Source organism: Mytilus trossulus, unplaced genomic scaffold (genome assembly GCF_036588685.1).
Source record: "Mytilus trossulus isolate FHL-02 unplaced genomic scaffold, PNRI_Mtr1.1.1.hap1 h1tg000373l__unscaffolded, whole genome shotgun sequence".
NCBI lineage: Eukaryota > Metazoa > Mollusca > Bivalvia > Mytilida > Mytilidae > Mytilus > Mytilus trossulus.
In genome coordinates, this window is record NW_026963340.1 from 2,166,345 (window position 1) to 2,191,878 (window position 25,534).

The 25,534-nt window shown below is 32.4% G+C and overlaps 1 protein-coding gene across 1 annotated transcript; it reads left to right on the forward strand.

Annotated features, from left to right (window-relative positions):
- The first annotated feature begins 6,005 nt into the window (after positions 1-6,005).
- LOC134702016 (uncharacterized) lies at positions 6,006-8,240 on the forward strand. Its single transcript, XM_063563125.1, has one exon. It carries the CDS (start codon positions 6,006-6,008, stop codon positions 8,238-8,240), a length of 2,235 nt encoding a protein of 744 aa, XP_063419195.1.
- Positions 8,241-25,534: the final 17,294 nt, after the last annotated feature.

Below are 25,534 nucleotides of genomic sequence, written 5' to 3' on the forward strand. Positions count from 1 at the left end.
AAAAATTTACATAAATTTACCAAATTAATGAAAATTGTTAAAAATTGACTATAAAGGGCAATAACTCCTTAAGGGGTCAATTGACCATTTAGGTCATGTTGACTTATTTGTAGATCTTACTTTGCTGAACAGTATTGCTGTTTACAGTTTATCGCTATCTATAATAGTATTCAAGATAACCAAAAACGGCAAAATTTCTTTAAAAATTACCAATTGGAGGGCAGCAACCCAACAACCAGTTGTCCAATTCATCTGAAAAATTCAGGGCAGATAGATATTGACTTGATTAACAATTTAACTTCTTGTCAGATTTGCTCTAGATGCTTTGGTTTCATAGTTATAAGCCAAAAACTGCATTTTACCCCTATGTTCTATTTTTAGCCGTGGCGGCCATCTTGGTTGAATGGCCAGGTCATCGGACACATTTTTCAAACTAGATACCCCAAAGATGATTGTGGCCTAGTAGTTTCAGTGGAGATTTTGTAAAAGATTACTTAGATTTATGAAAAATGGTTAAAGATTGACTATAAAGGGCAATAACTCCTAAAGGGGTCAACTGACCATTTTGGTCATGTTGACTTATTTGTAGATCTTACTTTGCTGAACATTATTGCTGTTTACAATTTATCTCTATCTATAATAATATTCAAGATAATAACCAAAAACAGCAAAATTTCCTCAAAATTACCAATTCAGGGGCAGCAACCCAACAACCGATTGACCTATTCATCTGAAAATTTCAGGGCAGATAGTTCTTGACCTGATAAACATTTTTATCCCATGTCAGATTTCCTCAAAATGCTTTGGTTTTTGAGTTATAAGCCAAAAACTGCATTTTACCCCTATGTTCTATTTTTAGCCGTGGCGGCCATCTTGGTTGGTTGACCAGGTCATGCCACACATTTTTTAAATTAGATACCCCAAAGATGATTGTGGCCAAGTTTGGATTAATTTGGCCAAGTAGTTTCAGAGGAGAAGATTTTTGTAAAAGATTACTTTAATTTACGAAAAATGGTTAAAAATTGACTATAAAGGGCAATAACTCCTAAACGGGTCAACTGACCATTTTGGTCATGTTGACTTATTTGTAGATCTTACTTTGCTGAACATTATTGCTGTTTACAGTTTATCTCTATCTATAATAATATTCAAGATAATAACCAAAAACAGCAAAATTTCCTCAAAATTACCAATTCAGGGGCAGCAACCCAACAACCGATTGACCGATTCATCTGAAAATTTTGAGGCAGATAGATCTTGACCTGATAAACATTTTTATCCCATTTCAGATTTCCTCAAAATGCTTTGGTTTTTGAGTTATAAGCCAAAAACTGCATTTTACCCCTTTGTTCTATTTTTAGCCGTGGCGGCCATCTTGGTTGGTTGACCAGGTCACGCCACACATTTTTTAAACTAGATACCCCAAAGATGATTGTGGCCAAGTTTGGATTAATTTGGCCAAGTAGTTTCAGAGGAGAAGATTTTTGTAAAAGATTACTTTAATTAACGAAAAATGGTTAAAAATTGACTATAAAGGGCAATAACTCCTAAACGGGTCAACTGACCATTTTGGTCATGTTGACTTATTTGTAGATCTTACTTTGCTGAACATTATTGCTGTTTACAGTTTATCTCTAACTATAATAATATTCAAGATAATAACCAAAAACAGCAAAATTTCTTCAAAATTACCAATTCAGGGGCAGCAACCCAACAACCGATTGACCGATTCATCTGAAAATTTCAGGGCAGATAGATCTTGACCTGATAAACAGTTTTACCCCATGTCAGATTTGCTCTAAATGCTTTGGTTTTTAAGTTATAAGCCAAAAACTGCATTTTACCCCTATGTTCTATTTTTAGCCATGGCGGCCATCTTGGTTGGTTGACCGGGTCACGCCACACATTTTTTAAACTAGATACCCCAATGATGATTGTGGCCAAGTTTGGTTTGATTTGGCCCAGTAGTTTCAGAGGAGAAGATTTTTGTAAAAGTTAACGACGACGGACGACGACGACGACGGACGACGACGGACGACGACAGACGACGACGGACGACGACGGACGACGACGGACGACGGACGCCAAGTGATGAGAAAAGCTCACTTGGCCCTTCGGGCCAGGTGAGCTAAAAAGGTTTAAACTTCAAATTGTTATTGCTTTTGGCATTACAGTTTTGTAGACATACATGTATACAGATGCAGGATTCATTTTGTGATAATAAGCATAAGTTTTAAACATTTGTACGAGACATACTTCAGTTAGAGAACAGAAACTACAAATTCAGCCATTTTTTCTAATAATGGGGCATATCTCTTTGACTCCAAAAAATTTCAACCTCAATCTGTGCTTGGTGGTAATACATTGTGTTTATGTAGTAGCACTTTCATTATATTTAGTGGAGACAAACTTATGTTGGATTACGAAACATTATAACAAGACTGCGTATGATCACTCAGGTATCCAATATCCATAGTCCAAGTACATTTGTACATGTAGTTACATAGCATGTATTACATGAATATATAAAAATAAGATGTGGTATGATTGCCAATATGAATTAGAGTTTAAAGACATTCACAATTCTACACAAGTGACACAGAAATAAACAACTATGTACAACCTTCAATAATGAGTAAAACCTAAACTGCATTTTCGGCTATAAAAGGCTCAAAATGACCAGTGTTGTATAACAATACAAGCCAGAAAACTACAGCCATTGGAAATAAGTTTCAATAACTTTTGTGGGTCATCCTAAGAAATGAGCTACAGTGAGAATCTTATCGTTTTAAATTTCACTTGTTATGTAATCTTTAAATATAGGAAGATGTGGTATGAGTGCCAATGAGAAAACTCCCAATGCAATTTACAATTTATGAAAAATAAAGTAAACCATTAATATAGGTCAAGGTACATCCTTCAACTTGTTATGATGTAGCCTTGGCTCACACCAAACAGCAAGCTATAAAGGGCCCCAAAAATTACTAGTGTTAAACCATTCAAACAGAGAAATTAATGGTTTAAGGTGGTCCCTAACACTACAGGGAGATAACTCTGTAAAATCAGTTTAACGCTTTGATTATATTGCGTTGTTAAGGGAATATTAAGCTTCTCAATGACCAAAATAAGTGATTGTCAAACTGCTATATAACCAGTGAACAATTTAATTTTTCTGATTAAACGGTTGGTTCAATTTTTTTGAAATTTTTATATTTTTGTTAAACATTTATCAAAGGGTTCAAACATTGTCAAAGTAAATACTTTTTCAAATTTTTTTTAGATAAGTAAACAAGCCAAATTAATTTTACCACCTCAATCTATATAAAAACAAGATGTGAAAAACAAGTATGAATTAAAGAACCTTAGTGAGCATGCTCACATACCCCACGTCCCCACATTGTCATTGGAGAAATTAAATAAGTGTAAGGAAAAAAATTGTGTGAGAAAAAATATTGAATAATAATTTCCTGTCAATATGCACATCTACATGCATAGTATGTCCTTATTATCTACAAAATTTCACGAAATTCTGTTGTGCGGTTTCAGAGGAGTTGAGATGACAAACTGTTGCAGAAGTACATTGAAGCAAATAAGTTCAAAAGGGGCGTAACTCCTAGAAAAAAAATGAATCAAAATTTCTTGTCGAAATGCACATCTACGTAGTATGTCCTTATTATCTACAAAGTTTCATGAAATTCTGTTGTGTGGTTTGAGAGGAGTTGAGATGACAAACTGTTGAAGTAGTACCTTAAAGCAAATAAGTTCAAAGAGGTGTAACTCCTAGAAAAAAAAATTGAATTGTAATTTCCTGTCGATATGCACATCTACATAGTATGTCCTTATTATCTGAAAAGGTTTCATGAAATTCTGTTGAGTAGTTTCAGAGGAGTTGCGATGACAAACTGTTGCAGTAGTACATTAAAGTAAATAAGTTCAAAGGGGCGTAACTCCTAGAAAAAAAAATGAATCGCAATTTCCTGTCAACATGCACAACTACATAGTATCATATGTCCTTTTTATCTGGATTCACAACTGCGCTGACATGGCTGACATCAGATTCTATTCATATATTCTATACACTGGCTTAAAAACATGTAAAAGGTCCTGCCCCCCCCCCCCTTCTCTGTAAATATATATGTATTATGTAAATCTTTTATCATTTTAGTGTTATGTAGTGCTACAACTCAGCCAACTGTGTCATTGCATACCTGTCAACTGACCCGTATTCTGCGGGTGTGACCCGAGATTTTCACAATTCTGAGGGATCACCCGGGACACCCGCCGGGTCATTGAAATAACCCGGGAATTCCAAAAATGACCAGATTTCACCCGTATTTCTTAGCCTTGAGATTGATTTCATAAGTAATATTCCTTTGAAATACCGACAAATTCGTAATTCTTCCATGAACAGGAAGCTCATCTAGCTATGTAAACTATCACATTAAGTGACCCATTAAGTGCATGGCTTCACTTGACAGCTTTGGTGTCAAACACACTGTTAATTAACACCAATTACCTTAGCTTTAGGTTGTAAATAAATTGCAAACATATTTCAAATTAGTAGAGTTACTTCCCCTTAATTGTCACCATTCAAAATTATTCCTTATATTAACGTTTTATGAGTGAAAAAGATAAAATAAAAAAAAAATATATAATTTAGATACATATTGGAAAATAAATATTGATTATTTTTATACCTTTATACAATTTTTAAAAAAAGTTGAAAATTATTTTTTACATTTATACTTCATTTAACTGTATTACTATATTTTATCTTACTCTAATTTCCTAAGCAGCTGTGAGAGCTACACAGTCAGTAGTCTAAAGCATTTAAAATATTACATATAAAAAATAAACTTTAGTATTTAACAAAAAGTTACACAAATTTATAAAAAAAATTACAAGTACAATGGAATAATAATTAAAAAAGATTTAAAATGTCTAAAGCAAGTGAACATGCATTGATGTTTTGGTATCTTTGATATACATTATAAAATGCCTGTACCAAGTTAGGAATATGACAGTTCTTGTCCATTCGTTTTTGATGCGTTTTGTTATTTGATTTTGCCATGTATTATGGACATTCCTAATTGATTTTCCTCTGAGTTCAGTATTTTTGTGATTTTACTTTTTTTTATAAGAAAATGTACCATAAATACTGAAATTCAGCTCGAAAAAGTTCGTACGCGTTATGACCTGAGATTTGATTTTTCAATGCAGGTCATGACCTGCATTTTCATTGTCACAGGTTGACAGGTATGTCATTGACATTGTAACTTATTGTCAAATTCATACATTTTATCTTGAATAAAGTCAAAGCCAATTTATCTTGGGGATTTGGGAAAGGCTAATTTAATTACTATGGGAAGCTACTTAAAGCTAGTGGGGTTCTGTTACCCAACCCTTTAATTTTCATATATTAATTTAAATAAATAAAACCTATTTTTTTATAGTCATTACCCTCCTTTGAAGTAAAATGGTTGCTCGATCCATACTATTTTTCATATAATATCTGATTCAGTTTATAAAACCTTTATGCCATTTATAGAATATCTTTGTTTCGTTTTAAAAAAACAGTAGGGGCGAACGAACACATGGCGAAATTGTCATGCAATAAGCAAAGGACGAACGGACTTGACATCGTTGTCAACGGTCTTGGCTGCTATGAATGTTTGCTGTGTGTATATAAATATACGGAAACGCTTTCAACATTGCATTCAACATACTTAATAAATGTAGCGTGTTTGTTTACATAAGCGGTCTGAGTGATCTACCCATTTATTTACCAAAATAAGTATCTGAATCTGCCTCTTGTTGCGTTGACTGTGTCGGAAAATACGCGAAGTACTAACATTACGTTATGGTAACGTTGTTACCATAACGCTATACTGTGTGACGTTATATATTATGCATTAGCTATCACAACGATTAAACGTATAGAAAACACAACGCATGATTTACTTAGATTATTCAACATTTAATGGTGCCGTAACCTTTGGATATATATGGATTCAAAGCTGAAGTCAGTTCGTGCTGGACACAAAGGAGCCGTCACGAAGCTACTGGTGAAATTCGACGAGTTAAAGTCAAAAACAGACACAGAAGTTGACGAAGTGAAAGCCCTTGATGATGCTGTCACGCAGAAACAGAAAACATTGATTGACCTGAATAACAGACTTTTGGAACAGACATCGGAGGAAAATCTGGAGCAGGAAATCACCGACTCAGATGAGTATATGTACGAACTTGATTGCAAAATTAGACAAATTCGGAAATTCATTAAGTCCTTTGAAACAAATATAATTTCGCATGATACTGTTGGTCCTTCAACGAGCAGACTTAACCCTGACGCATATAATTTCACACCCGAAGCTAGAGTTAATATGAACACATGTGCTATAGATTCTATGAACCAGCAGTATTCAATTCACGCCCCTGCAGTGCATACCCGTCCGTCAGAGAATGTCATGTTTCAAGTCCCGTCAGAACCGAGATCTTCAAAATCTAATTACCATAGGCTTCCAAAGTTAGACTTACCCTATTTTAATGGAGATATTCTCAAGTGGCAGACATTTTGGGATTGTTTCGAGTCATCCATACACTTCAACGACACATTAACGCCAATCCAAAAGTTTAATTATCTGAAAGCCCAGCTGGAGGGAAGCGCCGCGCAAACAGTAGAGGGATTCGCATTGACAAATGGTAACTACGAAACCGCAGTCAACCTTCTCAGAGATCGGTTCGGACAGCCTAGCAAACTGATACATGCTTACATGAAAGCACTCATGAATTTACCCGCACCGACAAATGATGCTTTTAGTTTGAGATCTTACGGAGACAGATTAGAATCATACGTACGAGGATTAAAGTCACTTGGTCAAACACCAGAGATGTATGGTTCGCTTTTGGTACCTGTAGTTTTGGACAAGTTACCGATTGACATAAGAAAGAATATTGCAAGAGAACACGGAAGAGATAATTTGATATTAGATAATTTACGCAAATCTATAACTAAAGAGATCGACATACTCGAAGCTGGAGAAGGAGTCACAGATTCAGACAGATTGTACGCTACTGCATTTTTCATGGGTACGCAATCACATTCATACAAGAGCAAATTCACAGACACACATCAGAAGACAAATACACGTACATGTATTTTCTGTTCAGGTGAGCACTATCCGACGGAGCGCTCTGAAGTAACAGACGCAAACGCTAGAAATCAAATCGTAAAACAGAAACAGTTATGCTTTAACTGTTTAGGGTCACACCGAGTGGCCGCATGCAAGTCTACTAAACGATGTAAAAAGTGTAACGGAATGCATCATACTAGCATATGTAGAGGCAAAGAGGTAATTCCAGGTACGACACCGGAGCATACAACACAACAGTCATCAGTAAACAAAGTTGAAACACCAAACGAGACTAGAGTAATGTATTCATCACAACAGAATCACAACATTCTCCTGAAAACAGCAATTGCACCAGTTGTATATAACGACCAAGAAGTAGAATGTAACATCTTATTTGACGAGGGAGCACAGTGTTCTTTTATAACTCAGAAACTAGCTGATCAATTAGAAATAAAACCCACAGAAAAAGTAAGCATTCAACTGTCTGCGTTCGGAGATTTATCTCAGAAAGTTCGTAACTTAGACACTGCAACAATACAACTACAGACCGACACAGGAGAAAAGGTGCATATTAATACACTCATTGTTCCAGAAATTGCCGTCCCAATTAAGAACAATATTTCCCTGACTACAAGGAGCTTGCCACACTTAAGAGAACTTAAACTTGCACATTCTATGCAAAGTACAGAACGTTTCGTAATTGACTTTCTCATAGGCGCCGACCACTATTGGGACATTCTCGAGGACAAAGTAATTAGAGGAAACGGACCCACCGCTGTTCAGTCAAAGATCGGATATCTATTATCAGGACCGATCAATAGAAACATCAACCAGCCATCAACAGTTCTTGTAAACGTCATCGCACACAAGAACACAACTATTGATAACGAGAAAGGCAATTCCACAGAAGAGTTGTCTCAGAAACATAACCATCAAGATGATGTACCTTCAGGTATGATCGTTACCAAAAGAAGACCCTTTGAGGAAAACATCCAAGGAAGTGACTATCTACCAAGACCACCCGAACGAACACACCCTCAACTGGTGGAGTCAAGAAACCACATAGATACAGGACAGCAACTTATAATGAAAGAAATTTACAGCTGAGCCTGAAATTACCGTGTGTGCTAGAAGGAACATCCACGAATGGACCAAGAAATAAACTTTAATTGTGTTTATTTAAGGTTAAGGAAGTAGATTATTTTATTTGAGATGGACATTAATTTTAAATATTTATTTATCTATATTGTGAATTTACATTTTTTAATATTTTCATATAAAAATTTCACTTTTGTCGGCCCCCAGAATGTCGGAAAATACGCGAAGTACTAACATTACGTTATGGTAACGTTGTTACCATAACGCTATACTGTGTGACGTTATATATTATGCATTAGCTATCACAACGATTAAACGTATAGAAAACACAACGCATGATTTACTTAGATTATTCAACAGACTGTTTGACAAGTCGTCTCCATTAAGTAAGCTGAAAATCGTCCTTCTTTACGGAAAACAATCCTTCTCTACTGACTTGGTTAGCATATCTTTTTCCATTTGTTTTAATTCAAATGTCCGTCTCTCCAGGTACAGCATTTTTCCTGACGATCGTCGCACCCAGCGTCCTTGTCGTCTGCGTCATAACATCTAAAACAAGGAAAACCGAATCCGGACTAAATATCCCGATTACGTTACTGGTTCCCGCTGAAGCATTTTCAATGTTTCTATAACTTTCAGTATATAAGTTCTGTCGTTATAAATACTGCCTTTTCAAAATAAGAATGACTGGCCTCGGATATTTGCAAAGTTCATATCGTTGTGAATAAGTTTAACGGCATTTATAAAATTGCAACTGTCTTGACCACAGGCACTTGTTTCTATCAGAGACATCGGGATCGGGTGTTTTTAAGCTCGGGATTTCGGGATTGACCCTTTCGGGATCCGGGAATCCTTTTTTTTTCGGATTTTGGGACGTCGGGATTTAGTTTATTTAAATTCGGGACCTCGGGATTTCGTTTTTTTAAGTCCGGGATTTCGGGATCAGGACCCCTCCTACCCCCCCCCCCCCCCCTCTTTAATTGTATTATATGTCTCTGTTTCTATCCATATGAAGGTCGACTATCCATATGATAGAAACAAGTGCCTGTGGTCTTGACACCTTCGACTTTTTTTTCTGAAAAACTAATAAAGGGTGGGGGATGAGGGTGTCACTTTATATTATTAGGTAAAGTGCTAAAATATGGTTCATGATGTCTATTCATTCGAAAGTTAACCTTTGAAATTGATCCCAAATAAACGCCAGAAATTAGCTGCATATTTATGAATTTTTAGTGATGAGGGGGTGGGGGTTGGAGGGGTCCTCAGCCTGAAATCCCGGGCTTAAAAACATAAAATACAGAGGTCCCGAATTTAAAGGAAATTTAAAAACCAGACATCCCGAAATTGAAATAAAAAAGACTGGTTTTCCCGGATCCCGAAAGGACCAATCACAGGCACAGGCACTTGCCTCAAAAAAAATTCCTATATATACCTTAATATAACGTATATAGGAAATTTTTTTTTGAAAAAAGTGCCTGTGATCACAGGGGTTTAACTGAAAAATCGACCGGTTCACACAAAAATTCAGTGTTCAAAGTCAGTTGATTAGGTTGTGCAGATTAATTAAAAAAAATCATGTCTCTGGCATACAGGTCATTCTTTCTTAAATATTTATATAGCTATAGGTACTGAAAGTCAGTGAATGTTATATTAAAATGGGTATATTTTTAGGCAAAAATATACCCATTTTAATATAACATTCACTGACTTTCAGTACCTATAGCTATATAATACACACTTCTGTGGTTTTTTTTTGGCTCTGCTCAAGATGCATTCTTATTGACTTTTATAGTTTTGAATTCACATATACAACATGCACCAAGACACATAACTTTCAACAAGTCCTCACGATCCCAGATTCTGAAATGAAGACTCATGCTTAGCAAAACTATAGTCCCAGAAATATTACACATTTCAGAAGACCAGCCAACGTAAACAATGAATCATTCCCCAAATTCCCGGAAATATATTTACTAATTGTGATTATAAACAGAAAAAACATAAACATATGACCATGGAAATATCAATCCAAGTGTTCTTCTGATTCCTGCTGGTATTTCTATTCTCATTTTACTGTAAAATGAGAATAGATTTGAAGGGGGATTAGGGGGAAGTGCTTACTGAACAACAAAGATATATTCTGAAACGTATTTTAGTGAATAAAACCTTTAGCGTAGACTTCAACATTTCATAATAACTTATAAATATCTGATAGAGTGGGGTGCCCATATTCGCCGGGGACACAATTTCGCCGTTTTATGATTTTGAGGTGTAAAAGCTTCAAAGGGTGGCTGAAATGGAAGAAATATATCGGGCGGTAAATGATATTATATAACAAATATGATTATTTTTTAAAACTGAGACAAAATTGCGGCAGCTACTGCAAAGGACCGAAAAACGGACAACGATTTTCGACCAATTTCCTAAAGAAAAACACGAACTTAAAGAAGTCGTTCTCAGTAATTCAAACAAAAAGATATGATAAGAATATTTTCATACAAGTTGTATCAAAGACATACATTGTAAATACATTTGTACATTGTACATGTAGTGTATGTCTGGAGATGTAACTATACATTTTAACAGAGACATATATACACATGTGTATATATGGAGACATATATAAACATGTCGTATATATGTGGGTTACACTATTGACAGGATTATTGACCGGATAATGACAGGATTTTGACAGGATGAAATATAAAAGATCATAACTTATGAAAATCTAAAAAAAAATGGAAAAAATATATTTTAGAGCAAAAAAAATTGACCGGATGGTAAACTATATTTGATGAAAATAAAAACTATACAATTCATCATCTTAAATTTTGTAATTCATTCATGTGAATGAACAACACTAGATTATTTTGTAATAATGATTTTGAATAAAATATATCCTGCTCAAAATTCCTACTTCCACCTCCCCGTTGGTGAGCAGGGGGCAGATTAATTCTGGCAGACGGAAGAGGTCGGCTAATATTTTGTTGTCGCTAATATACATATCAAATAACAAAAATCTACATCAAGTTATGCTGTATGATATGAATGAATTACAAAATTTAAGATGATGAATTGTATAGTTTTTATTTTCATCAAATATAGTTTAACATCCGGTCAATTTTTTTTGCTCTAAAATATATTTTTTCCATTTTTTTTTAGATTTTCATAAAATTTAGTTTAGCATCGTTTCTGGTTTTTAATATTTTAAAAATTTATCAAATAATAAAAAAAGTTATGTCCTTTAACATTTCCTCATAGTCAAAATCCTGGCTATATCTCGGCGCAATTGAAATCCATCCGGTCAACTTTTTTTGCTCTAAAATATATTTTTTTCCATTTTTTTTTTTAGATTTTCATAAAATTTAGTTTAGTATCTGTTCGGGTTTTAAATATTTTGAAAATCTATCAAATAACAAAAAAGTTATGACCATTCATATCTCATCCTGTCAAAATCCTGGCAATATCTTGACGCAATTGAAATCCATCCGGTCAACTTTTTTTGCTCTAAAATATATTTTTTTCCATTTTTTTTTTTAGATTTTATTAAAATTTAGTTTAGCATCGTTTCGGGTTTTTAATATTTTAAGAATCTGTCAAATAATAAAAAAGTTATGACCATTCATATTTCCTCATAGTCAAAATCCTGGCAATATCTCGGCGCAATTGAAATCCATCCGGTCAACTTTTTTTGCTCTAAAACATATTTTTTTCCATTTTTTTTTAGATTTTCATTAAATATAGTTTAGTATCTTTTCGGGTTTTAAATATTTTTTAAATCTATCAAATAACAAAAAAGTTATGATCTTTTATATTTCATCCTGTCAAAATCCTGTCATTATCCGGTCAATAATCCTGTCATTAGTGTAACCCTATATATGTCTCTGATTTTAAGTAAAATAAAATTAAACTTGAGAAACAAGAACTGTTTGAAAAGGTACATATTTTTAAAACCTAAAATTTGATAATTATGTTTAAAATTTGTGTGAAATTTCTAATGTTAAATGCTTGTTTTCACCTTTTCACATTGATTTTTTTTATTCATTTAAAAATAAGGAGATGTGGTATGATTGCCAATAAGATTACTTCTGAGTTCAACTGAAAATTTGCACATGCATTTTAAAAATTCTAGATTCACATGCATGACTACACTTGATGTGTAGATTTTAAGTTTAATAATACATACAATATAGCTAATTAAAGAAGGAAAAAGAGGCTAAGCATGAACAGATAATTTTAACCGTTATGCAAATATTCATGTTTGCATTAGGCTGTTCTAATTTTTTTGTCAGCTTATACACTATTTATAGATATACTCTCTAGAAAATAAAAAGCATTGGAAAATAAATTGTGAAAAACATGATCAATTTGATGTAAAATTCTCTTGAAGTTATAAAATGATGAGTTTAAATATGAGAAAAAAAGACTGCGTAACACAAAAATATATAATGAAAACGCACGTAAAACACACGTAAGACATATGTTTTACGTGCGTTTTTAAAACATACGTTTTACGTACGTGATGTATTACGCCCGTTTCAAAACAGGCGTTAAACACCCGTTTTGGTACAGACGTTTAACGCATGTTGGCTAAAACATGCGTTTTCCATACGTAAAACGTACGTTTTACACACGTTCTTTAAAACGTACGTAAAACATGCGTTGCACTTTTTGCTGTGATGTTGTCAGTTTATTTTCGATTTATGAGTTTGACTGTCCCTCTGGTAACTATAGTCCTTGTTTTACAATAGCCGCAAATCTAAAATGTTATACAGTTGCTTCCCGATTATATGTCACAAAACAAAACAAACAATTTTCTACTGATTAACAGAAATACAATAAATACCAAAATATTCAGTATAAATGATTAAAGTCTTCATGTTGTAGGTCACAATTAAGAAATAGCATGATCAATTACTTCTTCACAATAATCCTCTAAGAAATCTCATGATCAATTACTTCGTCACGATAATCCTCTGAGAAATCTCATGATCAATTACTTCTTCACAATAATCCTCTAAGAAATCTCATGATCAATTACTTCGTCACGATAATCCTCTGAGAAATATCATGATCATTTACTTCTTCACAATAATCCTCTAAGAAATCTCATGATCAATTACTTCTTCACAATAATCCTCTAAGAAATCTCATGATCAATTACTTCTTCACGATAATCCTCTGAGAAATCTCATGATCAATTACTTCTTCACAATAATCCTCTAAGAAATCTCATGATCAATTACTTCTTCACAATAATCCTCTAAGAAATCTCATGATCAATTACTTCTTTACAATAATCCTCTAAGAAATCTCACGATCAATTACTTCTTCACAATAATCCTCTAAGAAATCTCATGATCAATTACTTCTTCACAAAATTCCTCTAAGAAATCTCATGATCAATTACTTCTTCACAATAATCCTCTAAGAAATCTCATGATCAATTACTTCTTCACGATAATCCTCTAAGAAATCTCATGATCAATTACTTCTTCACGATAATCCTCTGAGAAATCTCATGATTAATTACTTCTTCACAATAATCCTCTAAGAAATCTCATGATCAATTACTTCTTCACAATAATCCTCTAAGAAATCTCATGATCAATTACTTCTTCACGATAATCCTCTAAGAAATCTCATGATCAATTACTTCTTCACAATAATCCTCTAAGAAATCTCATGATCAATTACTTCTTCACAATAATCCTCTAAGAAATCTCATGATCAATTACTTCTTCACAATAATCCTCTAAGAAATGTCATGATCAATTACTTCTTCACAATAATCCTCTAAGAAATCTCATGATCAATTACTTCTTCACAATAATCCTCTAAGAAATCTCATGATCAATTACTTCTTCACAATAATCCTCTAAGAAATATCATGATCAATTACTTCTTCACAATTATCCTCTAAGAAATCTCATGATCAATTACTTCTTCACAATAATCCTCTAAGAAATCTCATGATCAATTACTTCTTCACAATAATCCTCTAAGAAATCTCATGATATATTACTTCTTCACAATAATCCTCTAAGAAATCTCATGATATATTACTTCTTCACAATAATCCTCTAAGAAATCTCATGATCAATTACTTCTTCACGATAATCCCCTTAGAAATATCATGATCAATTACTTCTTCACAATAATCCTCTAAGAAATCTCATGATCAATTACTTCTTCACAATAATCCTCTAAGAAATATCATGATCAATTACTTCTTCACAATAATCCTCTAAGAAATCTCATGATCAATTACTTCTTCACAATAATCCTCTAAGAAATCTCATGATCAATTACTTCTTCACGATAATCCTCTGAGAAATCTCATGATCATTTACTTCTTCACAATAATCCTCTAAGAAATCTCATGATCAATTACTTCTTCACAATAATCCTCTGAGAAATCTCATGATCAATTACTTCTTCACGATAATCCTCTGAGAAATCTCATGATCAATTACTTCTTCACAATAATCCTCTAAGAAATCTCATGATCAATTACTTCTTCACAATAATCCTCTAAGAAATCTCATGATCAATTACTTCTTTACAATAATCCTCTAAGAAATCTCATGATCAATTACTTCTTCACAATAATCCTCTAAGAAATCTCATGATCAATTACTTCTTCACAAAATTCCTCTAAGAAATCTCATGATCAATTACTTCTTCACAATAATCCTCTAAGAAATCTCATGATCAATTACTTCTTCACGATAATCCTCTAAGAAATCTCATGATCAATTACTTCTTCACGATAATCCTCTGAGAAATCTCATGATTAATTACTTCTTCACAATAATCCTCTAAGAAATCTCATGATCAATTACTTCTTCACAATAATCCTCTAAGAAATCTCATGATCAATTACTTCTTCACGATAATCCTCTAAGAAATCTCATGATCAATTACTTCTTCACAATAATCCTCTAAGAAATCTCATGATCAATTACTTCTTCACAATAATCCTCTAAGAAATCTCATGATCAATTACTTCTTCACAATAATCCTCTAAGAAATGTCATGATCAATTACTTCTTCACAATAATCCTCTAAGAAATCTCATGATCAATTACTTCTTCACAATAATCCTCTAAGAAATCTCATGATCAATTACTTCTTCACAATAATCCTCTAAGAAATATCATGATCAATTACTTCTTCACAATTATCCTCTAAGAAATCTCATGATCAATTACTTCTTCACAATAATCCTCTAAGAAATCTCATGATCAATTACTTCTTCACAATAATCCTCTAAGAAATCTCATGATATATTACTTCTTCACAATAATCCTCTAAGAAATCTCATGATATATTACTTCTTCACAATAATCCTCTAAGAAATCTCATGATCAATTACTTCTTCACAATAATCCTCTAAGAAATATCATGATCAATTACTTCTTCACAATAATCCTCTAAGAAATCTCATGATCAATTACTTCTTCACAATAATCCTCTAAGAAATCTCATGATCAATTACTTCTTCACGATAATCCTCTGAGAAATCTCATGATTAATTACTTCTTCACAATAATCCTCTAAGAAATCTCATGATCAATTACTTCTTCACAATAATCCTCTAAGAAATCTCATGATCAATTACTTCTTCACGATAATCCCCTTAGAAATATCATGATCAATTACTTCTTCACAATAATCCTCTAAGAAATCTCATGATCAATTACTTCTTCACAATAATCCTCTAAGAAATATCATGATCAATTACTTCTTCACAATAATCCTCTAAGAAATCTCATGATCAATTACTTCTTCACAATAATCCTCTAAGAAATCTCATGATCAATTACTTCTTCACGATAATCCTCTGAGAAATCTCATGATTAATTACTTCTTCACAATAATCCTCTAAGAAATCTCATGATCAATTACTTCTTCACAATAATCCTCTAAGAAATCTCATGATCAATTACTTCTTCACAATTATCCTCTAAGAAATCTCATGATCAATTACTTCTTCACAATAATCCTCTAAGAAATCTCATGATCAATTACTTCTTCACAATAATCCTCTAAGAAATCTCATGATATATTACTTCTTCACAATAATCCTCTAAGAAATCTCATGATATATTACTTCTTCACAATAATCCTCTAAGAAATCTCATGATCAATTACTTCTTCACGATAATCCCCTTAGAAATATCATGATCAATTACTTCTTCACAATAATCCTCTAAGAAATCTCATGATCAATTACTTCTTCACAATAATCCTCTAAGAAATCTCATGATCAATTACTTCTTCACAATTATCCTCTAAGAAATCTCATGATCAATTACTTCTTCACAATAATCCTCTAAGAAATCTCATGATCAATTACTTCTTCACAATAATCCTCTAAGAAATCTCATGATATATTACTTCTTCACAATAATCCTCTAAGAAATCTCATGATATATTACTTCTTCACAATAATCCTCTAAGAAATCTCATGATCAATTACTTCTTCACGATAATCCCCTTAGAAATATCATGATCAATTACTTCTTCACAATAATCCTCTAAGAAATCTCATGATCAATTACTTCTTCACAATAATCCTCTAAGAAATATCATGATCAATTACTTCTTCACAATAATCCTCTAAGAAATCTCATGATCAATTACTTCTTCACAATAATCCTCTAAGAAATCTCATGATCAATTACTTCTTCACGATAATCCTCTGAGAAATCTCATGATTAATTACTTCTTCACAATAATCCTCTAAGAAATCTCATGATCAATTACTTCTTCACAATAATCCTCTAAGAAATCTCATGATCAATTACTTCTTCACGATAATCCTCTAAGAAATCTCATGATCAATTACTTCTTCACAATAATCCTCTAAGAAATCTCATGATCAATTACTTCTTCACAATAATCCTCTAAGAAATCTCATGATCAATTACTTCTTCACAATAATCCTCTAAGAAATGTCATGATCAATTACTTCTTCACAATAATCCTCTAAGAAATCTCATGATCAATTACTTCTTCACAATAATCCTCTAAGAAATCTCATGATCAATTACTTCTTCACAATTATCCTCTAAGAAATCTCATGATCAATTACTTCTTCACAATAATCCTCTAAGAAATCTCATGATCAATTACTTCTTCACAATAATCCTCTAAGAAATCTCATGATATATTACTTCTTCACAATAATCCTCTAAGAAATCTCATGATATATTACTTCTTCACAATAATCCTCTAAGAAATCTCATGATCAATTACTTCTTCACGATAATCCCCTTAGAAATATCATGATCAATTACTTCTTCACAATAATCCTCTAAGAAATTTCATGATCAATTACTTCTTCACAATAATCCTCTAAGAAATATCATGATCAATTACTTCTTCACAATAATCCTCTAAGAAATCTCATGATCAATTACTTCTTCACAATAATCCTCTAAGAAATCTCATGATCAATTACTTCTTCACGATAATCCCCTTAGAAATATCATGATCAATTACTTCTTCACGATAATCCTCTAAGAAATCTCATGATCAATTACTTCTTCACAATCATCCTCTAAGAAATCTCACGATCAATTACTTCTTCACAATAATCCTCTAAGAAATCTCACGATCAATTACTTCTTCACAATAATCCTCTAAGAAATCTCATGATCAATTACCTCTTTACAATAATCCTCTAAGAAATCTCATGATCAATTACTTCTTCACGATAATCCTCTAAGAAATCTCATGATCAATTACCTCTTTACAATAATCCTCTAAGAAATGAAAATTTCAAACGTAGGTCGTATGATTGTATTTAATAAATATAATTAAGTATCCATTTCAAAATGTATTTTTATTCAATTGAACACTTCACAATCCACGCATTTCAACTCAAAAGCAATATGCTTATAAAATTATCATCATTCTCTTATACACACCAACATGAGCATAAGGAATGACTTCCAGAGTATGTATTTCTTAATCTTGATAGTTCTTTCAATCATATGGTATGTGAATATGATTTTTCAAACGTATGTCGTATGATTGTATTTAATAAATATAATTAGGTATCCATTTCAAAATGTATTGTTATTCCCTGGCATGGTTCATCTGACCTTGACCTCATTTTCATAGTTCATTGGTCTGTGTTTAGCTATCTTGTTTAATGTTAAGTTTATGTGACAGTTGTAATAAAGCTTTATACTATGGACTATCAAATTAATATCAATGATAAGCAAAGAAGGCGAGACATTTCAGTGTGTGCACTCTTGTCTTTTTAAATTTGGTCCAAATTTGGGGTCGGATTTTTTTTTCTTCAGCCTATAGACATAATGTAGTCATGTGACCGTGACGTCAACAACGTTTTTTTCATTGTTTTAAAATGAAATTCAGAATTAAATTATAAGAAATGAGTATTATATTGTTTCTGTCTATTCTAAATAACATAGAAAATGTGGTGCACACTGTTAAATAACCCGCTACGCGCTTTATTCAGTGTGCACCAAATTTTTTATGTTATTTCTTCATAGACAGAAAAAATATTACAGTCATTCCTTTATTAGAAAATACAACCTGTCAATAATTTGGTTTAGTAAGAAATTTATACAGATTTTATAAATCATCTGTAATGTGCAAATTGATGTTGTTGGCATTCATCCACTTCTTACAATTCTTCAATTAAAACGTAAAATCATAAAAATACTGAACTCCGAGCAAAATTCAAACGTAAACGGAAAGTTTTGAATCGAATAGCAAACAAACAAAAGCTCAAGCAAATGGATAACAACTGTGCTACACCTGATTTGGTTCCGGCTTGTTCGTGGATGACAGTCGCATCAAATTTCGTTATATTGACAACGTTGTTTGACTCTAAAAAAAAGACATATAATAGGTAAAAAAAGGGGGTAACATTGTGTTTTAATCTTAATCACATATGGACAAAGGACATTTGTAAAAATTGAAAAACAGAAATTAAAAAAAAGTTTACAATAGCACAATAATACAATGTCAATGACGGGATAAGTACAGCATCACATCATATGTTTCAAACAAACACACACAAAATTGTAAATAAAACTTAAATACATTTTGCGTTTGGAACTTTTGGTTATGATTGTATTTGTTCCTATTTTAATATCAATTAATATAACATTAATTATGTCGTTGAATAAAATAGGATGACAAGAACAAGAAATACAAAAATACAAATTAACACACATGTACACTTGCAACACACATTTTCGTCATCTCTACCGTTTTGTATATATCCATTAGATACTGATTCTGTGTTTTCAATCGATACTTGTGTTGAATCATTTGGCAATCTGGGATAATATTCATCAGAGTTTTCGGTATCAGAATTGTCTGATAAGGTAGCAGAAGATCGACTTGGTTTTACATCATACATACTATTATGTGTACGACCATAGTTTTCATTTTGATTAATGGATTTTTCCGTACAGAGCTGACGCCAAACAAATCCGCCAGTATTACCTCGTACACGCACGCTTGATCCCTCGTTGTATGTAGTAAACTTATTGGAATTAATACCATAAGTTTCATACACTGGAATCGAATTCAATATCCGAAGTTCTTCCGCTGTTCGGAATACCCAAAGCCTGCGATTATCCTGGGTGAACCACTTGTCATCCCGCCAAAAGACGCTGATTGCAGGAATACTTTTAACTGTGGCTGATCCATTTATAAGTTCATCTAAAGTGTCTCCAATATACACATTTCTATGGTTTGTTGATCGTCCAAATGTATTTGCAATTGAATCCTGTGAATAGAATATCTCTGTTGGCCTAAGATACATACCTACTTCTATTCAAAGTAGGTTTCACTGTTGAAATACGATTTTCAGAAAATATATTATGTTATTCTATGCTTCATTACCAAGAAAATATACCAAAGCGCAAATAACGTTATGAATAGTACCACAATTGATATTAACAATCGATCTAGTAGTGAGAGCACTGAAAAGTAGTTCAAATCCTTGTAACTATTAGTTATACAGAAAGCTGTCTTTACAATATAAAGCACAGATACTTGTAAATTATAACGACTTGATTCAAATTATTTCTTTGATTATAACGATCAAAGTTTAAACGATCCGAAGGACATTGTTGTGTTCGGAAAATCATAAAAAATACAATCCGAAAGAAATTCAACACGGAATTGCCAAACTTCAGAAACGAAAGTGCTGTACTTTTGCTTTTGTTTTTGTAATCTACGTGTAGTGATCTTACGTCATGAACTAATTATATATTTATAAATATATATTGTTTTGCGTTTATCATATTTATCACAACCTGTAACATGTGAAAGTATTTGATGTTTAAAAATCCGAAACTCTTCAGCTTTATCATTCAAAATGTATTACAGAATTATATATATATTGATTACGTTGACTTAAGTTATAAAATTTACAAAACAATTTACAAATCAATTTGCGTTCCCTTCAAATATATATTTTTTGACATATTTTATTAAATAAGAAAGTTTCAACTTTCAATTTCATTTCTGCATTATCTCAACCAAACGAGTAAACCAAATTTAATGATAGTTGTGCATATTCATATATTCAACATTTTGATTCTCTCATTTATATTGGTGACTTTGTATAAACACTGTGTCGGTGTTACCATAGGTTCAGGTTTCAGCAAACCAGTAGTCAGGACTTTTATGTTACCGGAAATATCATTGATATGTCTTTCTTCTCTAAATTTACTGCTCTATAAATATTGAATATTCGAGAAAAAAAAAGTTTCTAACCCTTAGTCATAGATTTTCTGGAAAGTGTTTAACTTTCGTTTGTACTATATTCTTGTCAATTATATTTTTAACATTGCTATATTAGTGAGAGGTTTGGCGATCTATAAACCTTGTTCAACCCATCATTATTTGTTTGTCATTTTGTTATTTTTCGAATCTTTTTATAGCTGACAGACTACTGTGAGTTTATTTATATTCGTTGGATACTAATTTTCGTGGATTTCGTGGGTACAAGAGAATCAAGAATTCAAACGTTCAACGAATTACAAAATTTATAAAGGAACGTAAGATGACTTTGCAAAAACCACGAAATCAATTATCCACGAATATGCAAATTTTCCTCAAACCACTAAAATAAGTAAATTGGTACCTACGAAAATAAATGGCAGCTTTTCGAAGGACAAATGAGAACGTACATTTTTTTAATATCCTCTTATTGAGAGTGTATCATTGTCAATCATATAACAGCACTTTATTTTCATATAGTTCTATTATAGAAATATTGATAAATCTATCCAACCTTTAATTACCCTTCCATCCATACACCCTAGGTATACATTAACAAAGTCACATTATTTTATTCGAACTACATTCATGTATTGAAATAACTATGTAATCATGTACTCAATGTTAAATATCACAGGTATCTTTTTATCTGTGTGATGAAACAAAAATCTGTGGTATTTAACTTGCATACAAACGTAAATCTACTAGTTGTATTACACATAACATTTATGAATAGATTACATGCTGACTATTATACTCAGTATTTCTCTACCTGATTTATTGTTCCATATACATTTTTAGTTAAAAAAAAAAATTGGCAAAGTTTTAACTTCAGCCAAATAATATGTTTATTCAAACGAAGTACGCCATACTTGATTCAGTTATAATGTTGATTGATAGTTTTTTATATGTGTAGTCATAAATATATAATACATTTTCAAAACTCGGTTAACATTTATAATCTTTCTGATCCCCGACCCCTTGTATGGAAGGAAATGTGACGAAACAAATTAAAAACTTGATGTGATTAAACATCACTGTCATGGAAACAGCCGTTTAAGTTTGACTGCTTGTTACACAGAAATTTCTTATGAATAACATGGTGATACAAAACAAGATTGATTTGTTGTTTTGACGAATGTGAACGGTTCAATGATTATAGTTTGTGTATTGATTTCTAGATCTTCTCTTTACTGAGCTGATGCCATTTTAATGAACTGGTATCATCACATCGTACATGTAAACCTCATCCACGATGATTAAACGTTAAACAATTTGATTTGATTCACCTCTGGAATATTTATTCCCAAATTTGATTTACTACTAGTATAGCAAGTTCTGTCGTTCTTTGGAAAACCCAAATACCTCGATTCTCCTTTGACAAAGTCTTGACCCAGAAGAGTAAGTGGATCCTGTCTACACCAATCTAGAACTTGGAGATGGTAAATGACTACATCTCAGACTTAAAATATTTTAAAAAGGAAACTGAAAACATTTAATGATATCATTCGAAGTTAACATGGGTACCAAACTACAAATTTAACTCTCAAGCTGTTTGCCATCGTTATAAAGATGTCGTTTCAAATAGGTTTCTTAAAATTTATTATCAAAATTAAAATCATAAAAATATTTATAGATAAAGTATTATCGTTTCAAAAGAAAAAAGGCAAGGGCGCCGACTGTTGCAACACTTAGCAAAATACGCCAAGTACTCGATCCTTCTTTTTTCCTATCGTCACTGATCTGGTCATAATCTGGACTCTTTTTCCTTTCATGATATGAGTATTCTTTGATAAAAGTTGACGGTCTAGAATAAGATTGTTGAGGTTTTTCGGATTTGGTTACCATTCCGGAAAGAGGATGATTCACTTTCGTATAAGAACTTGGTGAATTTTTTGACGATGTATTTGTAAGCCTTGGATTTCTTCTTTCACATATATTCCCTCGGTTTGAAGTATAAGTATTATTTTGAAATTGGTTTCTAACCTGTTTCATACTACGACGACGCCATGTCTGTCCCCCCGGGTTATTTCTCCTTACGCGTACTGTTAATCCACCATTTGTTGTAGTAAGTTTAGATGAAACTGTGCACAAGATTTGATGCACTTGAATAGAATGTAATATTCCAAGTTCTTCTGCCTTTCGGAACACCCACAATCTACGATTGTCTGTAGTGAAACATTTTTTATTTAATATAAATACACTAATGTTTGGTATATTGTTGACAGTTATCGTTCCATTTATAAGATCATCTAATGTTTCACCGATATATTTATCCGAATGAATTGTTGACTTTCCAAATGTATTTGAAATAGAATCCTGACTATAATGAATATCGGAAGGCTTCAGATACAAGACCATAATGGCATTTCTGTTCAACAATGGGTGAAACAAACTTGTACTTTCGCTTTCAATAAACGATTTCCAAAAATCCAATAACATATCTAAATATATATACAAATGATATTTACGATAATTCAATATTCTGGGTTTTTTCAAATTTATTTATAGAAACTGGCAGTTCATAACAAACGTTGAAATATTCTTCTAAAAATTAGCCTTATTTTAACTTTATTATTTTTGTTTGTGTCAGTTTATAATTGTGAAATAAGTATACAAAGTATTGCTTGTTAACCATGTTAACCCGACTCAAGATGACAAAGAACCGACAAATTGATAATTCGTTGTTCTACGTGGAAATTAAGAGGGGGAATTATTTTCTGTCTAGTCCCCTGTGTATTTATCTTTCTCAATGTACGGAAGGATACTATTCATTTTTTTAAATGATGAGGCGGAAATGAACATGTCTGTACATCATTCACACAGTAACCAGTCAATAATTTGTGATTCAGGATATACACTTCACATTGAAAACTGCCATTGTAATTATTTGAAATTATTATCAGATGATGGTCATCTTTCAATAAATCATGACATATTTGGACATATATGTGTACATATGACACGGGTTATGTTCTTTTCATATATTTCATGATGGTATGATACTTAACCCCTAACAGTAGGGATTATGCCTGATGTTTATATGGCGAAGACATAATCTCTCAATCCGTTTAATTGAGATCTGGAGCTGGCATGTCAGAAACTGATAGTTATTTACGTATTATTGTCATTTCGTTTATTTTCTTTTGTTTCATATTCTGACATCGGACTCGGACTCCTCTTAAACTAATTTTAACTGTACGTATTAGTGCGCTTGTTTTTCTACATTGGCTAGAGCGTTGATATCTCAAAAAACATTGTTAACACCGCCGCAATTTTCCGCATGTCCAAGGCCTAGCCTTTGTTAGTCTTGTAATTATAGTTTCTTGTGTATAAATCTGAGTTAAGTATGACGTCCATTATCACTGAACTAGTATACATATTTGTTTAGGGGCTAGCTGATGGACGCCTCCGGGTACGGGAGTTTCTCGCTACATTGAAGACCCCGGTCATTGGTGGCATATTCGGTTGTTGTTTGCTCTATGGTCGGGTCGTTGTCGCTTTGACACAATCGTTTAGGAAAATGTTAAGATTATCAAAAAGTGGAAGGTGTATATAGTTGTTAATTGTTTAACTATTATAGATGGCAATTATCAAACAGCGAATTATAGTTATCGTGTCGGTATAGTCGAAAAGTAACAAACCTGGTTGAGCGCTCAAAAACGCGTTAAATCCGCAACATCCCTTATGTGCCAGTCTAAAGTCATGATCCTGTATTTCAATGGTTGTCATTGGTTCATGTCTGTCATAGTTGTGTTTCGTAAATTGTTTTGAAATAAAAGTAAGTGTTCACAATTGAATTGTTTACAATCTAATTAAAAACCGATCTCTCATCGCTCCCGTTTTCTGATGTCGCGTGGGAGTCCCACGCGACATATCAGAAACAGGAGCGATGAGAGATCGGTTTTTAACTAGATTGAGTTGTTTAATATCTTTTTTAATTAATAGACTAATGTGTGTTGATATAAATACATGTACGTTACTTAAATTGTAGAAATAAATCATTTGAATTGATGTTTTTATATTTTGTTCTTATTCATATATGATTAGTTTTTATTTTAAAAAATTCGAAACAATATCCCTAATGAATACCCTCATAAAAACAGAGAATTACATTTATTTATCTCAATTGTAAGGCATAAAACGGTTATACAATCGACATGTTTAGCTAGTTATAAAACCAGGTTACACTCACAATAGTCTTCCGAAAAAAGTCTGTACCAAGTTAAAGATATGGCAGTTGTTTAAATCTAGTTCCGCTGAATGATACTGTTTGATTTTTCAGTTTTGGTGGACTTTAAGTACTGTGGATTCATTTATTTTCGTGGATATCAATGTTCGTGGATTGCTGAAAACTTACATATTCGTGGATATTTGATTTCGTGGTATTATCAATCACTGTGTACAAAGCCTATTCAAAATATGCTATTCGTTGGACATTTGAATTCGTGGTTCACCAGTACCAACGAAACCCATAAAAATTGGTATCCAACGAATAGTAATGAATAAACTCATCATAGATA